Source organism: Buceros rhinoceros, unplaced genomic scaffold, assembly GCF_000710305.1.
Source record: "Buceros rhinoceros silvestris isolate BGI_N320 unplaced genomic scaffold, ASM71030v1 scaffold3742, whole genome shotgun sequence".
NCBI classification, from domain to species: Eukaryota; Metazoa; Chordata; class Aves; order Bucerotiformes; family Bucerotidae; genus Buceros; species Buceros rhinoceros.
In genome coordinates this window covers 37,800-45,124 of record NW_010399331.1, presented here as the reverse complement: position 1 = coordinate 45,124, position 7,325 = coordinate 37,800, and the positions used below count along the sequence as shown (strand labels likewise).

General features: G+C 38.6%; 1 protein-coding gene across 1 annotated transcript in view; it reads right to left on the bottom strand.

Moving 5' to 3' along the window:
* Positions 1 to 7,325, bottom strand: part of CDH19 (cadherin 19, type 2) — a 38,721-nt gene that overhangs the window by 234 nt on the left and 31,162 nt on the right. Inside the window, exons 9-11 of the mRNA XM_010131411.1 lie at positions 6,214 to 6,331; positions 4,019 to 4,270; positions 7 to 361 (exon numbers count right to left, since the gene is read on the bottom strand). Of these exons, the coding sequence (XP_010129713.1) occupies positions 7 to 361; positions 4,019 to 4,270; positions 6,214 to 6,331 (725 nt within the window). The remainder of the gene's footprint in view (positions 1 to 6; positions 362 to 4,018; positions 4,271 to 6,213; positions 6,332 to 7,325) is intronic.

The following is a 7,325-nucleotide window of genomic DNA, read 5'->3' as shown; positions in this document are numbered from 1 at the left end:
GCTGAAGAGCCAGTCCCCTCAAACGCGTAGGTCTGAAGCGAGTCATACGGAGGAGCACTAGGGTCTGTATTTGCTTCGTCAAGCTTTTCTGCGATGAATTGCCTGAAGATCACGCTGTCAGGGCCAACTTGCAGAGACTGTCTGTAGAGGCTGTGGATTTCTGTGGGGACCTTCCTCCGAGGTTTGTGCGTTCGCATGACTGTGCGGGTCCTCAGTGCTGAAATATCAAAGGCTTCTGTGTCCTCCTCACCTCCTCCTTCATCATCATACCGGACAATGTTCTCTCTGAATTCTTCTATTTTCTCCAAAAAGGGAGACTTCTTCCTCTGCTGCCTTACGGCTACAATTGCCAAAAAGAACACTGGCCAAAATAAATAAATAAATAAACAAACAAATAAACAAACAGAACCAGATACTCTGAATGTGCTTGGAAAGAATTTTTAAAAATGGTAACATTTCTTAATATTTCGATGCTTTTGCAAAGGGAAACTCTCTTAACAAATTTATAGAGCTGTAATTTTTATGGATTTTATAGTTTTGAGATGAGCATAGTATGTGGCGGGAAAATGGCTACAAAGGGACTTATAAAAAAGGTGAATGAAATGGAGCAATTCTTTTGGTAGATGGGAGTTTGAAACTGCTGGAAACACGGGTTATGCTTTTTGAAACTGCTTTGGTTTATCACATAATACATCAATTTCATATTCAGAATTTAAATTCTTCATCTCTCACTCTCTCAGATCAAAGCCCCAGAAAGATCAAATGAAAAATGAGGCAATGAGCAAGATATCCTCCTCGATTGGTTGAATCAGTTCCATAAACTATGTGGTTCAATTATTACTCTTATGACGGCTTGGAAATTCGAAGACTATGATGAATTTTTGCCTGGTGTTGTAGAAGTACTTACAACCAAGGCCTATGAATCACAGCAGCTTGTTTCTCTCATATGTGAAACCTTTTTTACATTTTATTTCAAAACATTTTTTAATCCTACCTAATTTCATTTTTAGCTGAATGATCCCTTTGAAATAGTCTTTGACTTTCCCAGAAATTTATGATGTCAGTTTTTAACTAAATGCTTCTGCAGGTCTATGTAATAAGCAGTTTAGGGACTGCAATTTTTTAGAGAGGACGTGATAGAGCTACCACAACAATGACAGGGCTTTACTTCAGGGATATAAAGGAGTATAAGCAGTATAAATAGTTCTTTTTTTTGATTGGAAGATACTAACACAAAACTGAAAGTGGTAGAAAAAATAACTTCTACGGTGCTCTTATATATTTACAAACCCCAAATAGTCTCAAGTCTCCAAAGCCTTTGCATGGTGAACTCTTTGAACGGTACACATGATGATACAGGAAAATGGGAAAAAACGAAACTTTAGGTTTCAGATCTAAATGGTAAACATATTATGTACAGAACCTTTACTTGTGTCATTTTAAATAGTCACAAAAATACATTTGAAGATTGAATGCATTTAAAATATATGTCTGTAAAGAGAGTGGTAGATTAGTTACGTTTTCTTTCCATTAATATATTTATCTGTATTGCTGCTCTGACTTTTGTGATATGCATAGGCCTAGTAGACCTTTCCTGGAGAGAAGACCTTGATGAATAACTCCACTGGTGACCTGGGCAATGCAGTGATATAGTTTGCCTGATCCTCAGTCCCTGAAGCACATAACACACAGTGGCCAGGTTCAGATAACCCGCAATGGTCAAAGAAGAGCTGACATGCACACTGCCCTCCCTGCAAGCTCGCGCTGACTGCCAGCTCTAAAGCCCATATTTCAGTCAGGAGGGCTGCTTTCTGGAGCCACTACTGAAGATTGCCTGGGACAAGGAAAACTCGTGTTCAAATAACGTCACTCTTGGAGTGCAGGCAAGACTAGAAACCACGAATCCAACCATATGTTCCTGTTTTCTCTGTTGTAAACCAGGAGATGGAAATAGGGGAATCAGTGCATCCCTAGACTTTACTATGGAGTCAAGAAATGGTGAGTGTCTGGCCAAGAGTATTCCCAGCTAAATATAAAAATTATGGGGTACCCTTCCATTGTTTTTATCCTTGCCCTATCCATTTAATGTGTTCATAGGGATAAATAAAAACACTTTATTTTTTTTTTTTGGAGGCCATTCTGTTTGTGCAGTTTCCTACATGTCACCTAACTTTGAGAGCCCAAAGCCATATAAAGATGATGATTCATGATTAACAGGATATGTGCTGCTTTTGGGCAACTCATTTAACTGTGGGACTAAATTATAGGGTTCCATTTGAGGAGAAATTTCAATGAGTTTCCACCAAGTGAGTCAGTCAGGTCAAAGGTACATCCAGAAATAATTAGACTCAGGAAAATAATCCATAAGCTTGTAGACAGAATGCAGAATATTGGTGATTTTTAACTTGTTAAATTTCTTCTTTTCCCCAGTGCAAAGTCAAAATTATTCCATTAGCTTTATTGGACTTGGCATTCTGATCTGCTGCTGCTACTACAGCAGATCAAAATACAGCATCAGAATAGATCTGCAAGCCTTCATTTTCAAGCCTCATGTTCCTTGTAATTAATGATGATATGCTTAGTGTTGTATGCTGTTATTTATGGACGAGCAAAGGTCATACTCTATAATGAGGGTAGAAAAAAGAATGTTCTTTAATGAGATATCCTTTCTATGGCCCAAAAAAAAAAGGGGGGTGCGTGTGCTTAAAATTGCTTTGTATTTCTTAGTGAAATCTTAATTTTATTTTCATTTTCTTAATGTAGACTTATTTGTTTGTAGCTCCACTAGTGGAAAATAGTTTTACTAACACAGTCTATCAATAGTTTAGTGGTATTTTTAACCCTGATGTTTTATGAAACACATTTCTATATAGTATAATATGGATATGCCATATTACTACACAGGCAACAGGGATTTGGAAGATTTTTCCTGTTGCGGTGCTGGAATCAGCTTGAGTTTGGTCTTGAGGCTCTCGACCATCACTAGTGACCAAGCTCTGAGGTCAGTCACCTGGCCTCGGCAAACAAGCCTACTCGGCTCTATCACTTCTCTTTCTTTCCTAGTGTACCTTCACCTTACTGACTCAAACAGGTACAGAGTTTGAGGATGAATATTTCACTTTTGTGGAACGGTTAGTACAGTGTGCCTGCTCTTATAATGTGTCAGCATCATCAAATCTCTCATTGAACTCTGCAGGAATATCTTTTTGCTGAAATGCAAAGGCATTTTTGCAGTGATAGCTGCACGCTTCACCCAATGAGGAAGCCATTTCCCTGAGTGCTGTCACTCCAATATGACCTACAGCAGCCATAGACCCATGCGGTGCAGGAGCAGCTGGCCTTGGGTGGTAGGTCTGGTTCTGAGTGCCATGTGTCAGCTGTGCAGGACCCTTTGTAGAGGTACAAGCGCAACTCATGTGCATTTAAACCACTCTCAAACCCTATTTTCACATCCATAACTTCCCAAGTGTAATCAAGGTTAATTCGGTGTCCTGTGGGAAGAAAATTGAGGTGCCCAACGTTTGGAGAAAAGGCAGCCTGGAGATTCAAACTTATTAATTGTCAGAGAAACTTCCTGTTTGCTTCTGGAGTTGCTCTCTGAGAGTATTACATTCTCTATTTCTTTACTTATTTTGTATTGATCTTAGCTCTGTATCTAGCATACCTAAGGCAGAATAGGTAGGGTCCTTCTGATACATTCGTATAATGGCCAATTTCCTTGTGTATTGCTGCCTTCTGCTTTACCTGGGATCAATATAGGCTTTGGACCAATAAAGTAAGACCATGACTCAAATACAGCCAACTCCAAGGACATTGTGTTAGACTTCAAATTCTTCTGAGAACTGAGGTGGAGGAACAAAAGTGAGGAAAACAGAAAAGAAATTAAGCATTGCCTTACTGCATTTTTTCTCAATAGCACAGAACTTCCAGGCTTCCAGTGAAGGGAACATCTTTGTCCTTTAGTCAAGTCTACTGTAAACCACCCCCCCCGCAAGGCGTTTCTCTCACTCATACTTACCTAGGAGTATTAGTATGCAAGCCAAAACAGCAACTAAAGCTTCTGTGCTCAGACCCATGGCATACAGGAAAGCTCCGTATCGACAGTACAAGATATTAACTTCGGTGTCACAGTCGCAGACTGTGATAGTGAGAGTGTTTGTGCTCGTCAATGGTGGGGTTCCGTTATCCAGAATTAAGACTGGCAAGGAGAAAGAAAACTGCTCTTGCCTCCTGAAGCCACTTTTTGCTGTAAAAATTCCGGCTGTGTTATCTGGAAAATAAATTATTATGCGTGATACGCAGTCATCGCTTTTTAAACACAACAAGAAAAGTTCAGCGGAATCTGACCCATTTAAAAACAATGGCAACGGTGCAAAGCTACATATCAACAAAGTTAAAAAAGTAAATCCAGGCACTGACATGTGGCAGGGGTTTGTGTCGATTGTGAATAATTGCTTTTAGTTTTGACATATGTATTCCAGGGGCAATAATAAAATTTGACATCAGAGTTCTGTTTTTAATGTTCAGAGCTAAAAAAAATCCCACTGTGCTCAGTAGCTGACACCTGCTCAGACTAACTAATTGGTTCTTAAAATGGTTCCATGTAAGCAGCTGCTACCAATCCAGCGGTTCATGGATGAAATATAGACAGTTTACCAATCAAAGGCTTCAAAAGTGTGTTTGGCAGCACACAGAGAAAGCAGGTGGCAAGGGAAAGAAGAGAAAGCAAGAAAAATGACTGCTAAAATAGTCTTTTATTTCTTTCCCTGACTCAAAACCTGAAGCTAGTTGATCTCCTATTATCTAAATTAGGCTAAAGTTTCTAGAGGCTCTCCCCATGCTTTCTAGTTAACTATTAGCTTTAGAATTCAGTTCAGTAGAAAACTAAGTAAACAGTGTGAGTTCAGCTCTTGCTGCATGTCAGCTAACTCAAATCTGAAACTTAGCTTCCCACAAAACAACCTAAACCAAAACAAAAACAAACAAACAAACAAAATCTGTGTATAATGGAAAGAAGAAACATCTATAAACATTTACCTGCAAAAATTTTTTATCATGGCAGGGTGAGCTACTGCATGTGCGCATACATATGCATAGAAAAAGGAAGCGTTTCTACCATTGCCTGTATCATACGTCTATCCAAAGAGTCTGCTGAAGTTAACTCCCTCACATTGAAGTTATTCCAGGCTTCTGTCATAATTCAGAACACAACTCTGAGATAAAATGCTCCAGATCTGTCGACTCACTTTTACTTTTGCATTGGACTATCCCAACTCACCCAACCGTTTCTATGACTGAGTGCTGACCCTACCATGTTATAAAAACTGGGTTATTTTTTAATCCCCATCAATAGCCCCAAAAGGAGCTGGCAGTACTGCCTTGCCCATGGTTCTGCTCAGACTCTGTGCAGAAAGAGCACAGTCGGGAAAGGCCCGTGGCTTATTCACAGTTTGACCGTAATGAAACAAGTTCTCTCTTCCTGCACTGCGCAAGAGGTTAATGAAGCTGGGAATTGAAACACGTATTAATACATTAACTTTAACTTTGGAAACATTGAGAGAGGGAGTTTGCCGTTTAGCATAGTCTGAACTTTCCAAAACTTATTTCCATTGATTTATTCACCTAGCCAGAACATTCGAATAATTAGCAAAGTCAATAAGACCAATGTGTGCTTTAGCCAAGTCTGAAGAAGCTCTTTTTGTAGTCTCAGCAGACTGACTCTAAGTGGTCATCCTCCCTCCCTACAATTCCATTAGATATTGCACTGGCGATGTCCCTCTCTATCACTCTTTGAAAAGTCTCAATCAATATCAGTTCCGAATAATGTTAAAATACATACAGAATACATTTTATGATGTCATCATTAACCAGCATATGCAGTTTAAAATATATTAGGAAATAAGATTATATATAAGATTATGTTTGTAATTTTGGTCTTGCTGAACTGATGAAGTAACAGACATGCATTAACAACAATATTCTCTTTCTGGTGATTTTGTTTCTTAGATAATTTTAATAAGAAAGTTGGTATTTTCCACCATATCCTATATTTATAAAATAAATCTTATGGAATATCAATGTTTTTTAATCTCATATCTTGTAACAATGACTTCAATTTAAGTGGAAATTTTTCTAAAATTGGTGATGTGAGGACTGCTGGAAGCAAGCATGTTTTATTAGGAAAGTCTTAAAGAGCTACATAAATGACACCACCTTGATTATCTTTGACAGTAAAATGTGAGTTGTTTGTGGCCTCCTGAGCCAGTGAGAAGGAAAAGTGGTGACCTTCTGCTGAGTCATCTCGATCCACTGCACTGATGCTTTGAATTAGCTGGAAATACAGAGAAAGAAAATTAAAGCATTTACTTCTCCCTTGAAACAAGGACATATCAAGTACGTTAAACTGTTGGTGCTAGAGATGTGATCTCCGAATAGGTACTGAGTGCATGTTATGCAGTCACAAACATACACATCCCATACTCCAATGGTCTCATTGAGAGTCCTATTCTGCAAATACTATGCCTTGATTTTTCATGTTTGAGAGAGGCAGGCATTACAATCTTGAGAAAACTTAAAATATCTTCTGGATCAAAAGACAAGTGGCAAATGAAGTTTCCATAAATGAAAAAAGTAATCATAGACATATAGGGTTTTGCCCTTTTTTTCCAAGTGAAAAGTATACCATTCTACACTTGAACAGATCCCTCTGTACAAACCCCTGGGGTTTTCCAGCCCACGGACACATCAACGTCATTCAACTGATATATTGCATCTCCTGTAAGTGAGATATGGTGACAAGTTCATGTGCTGAATTGTTGATTCCGGATATTGTAACAGATTGATTATGGAACTTCTTGGCTGCTTTTTCTCAAGAAAGCAGAATAACATTCATTTACAAATACATCAAACCAGACAGTCATTGCAAGACAAAATAGAAAAGCACAGTTATCATTCAAAAGAATATATTTAATCTCTGTAAATAAACAACAACACTACAGTTACCATAATCAGTAATATTTCTGCTTAAAAGGAGCCTGTATTTATTACTTTTATCAGTAAATATTTAGTGACCTGGGCATCAGCGTATATTAGTGAGTATCCTTGTTGACTAGGACGAAAGCAAACTGATGCGAGCCCATCAACTTCAGAAAAGTGTCTGAGTTGAGCTTGGTCTCTGCTTTATCAGTCATCTCATGCCTTGTAGATGTTTGTACCCAAGAGACCTGAAGTCTCATCTTTCCCCAAACCAGAAAGCTACATGTGGTGCTTTAAAAGCAAAGCAGTAAGTCAACACAAGTGACTACAGCCTTCCGTCTATGCCTTTG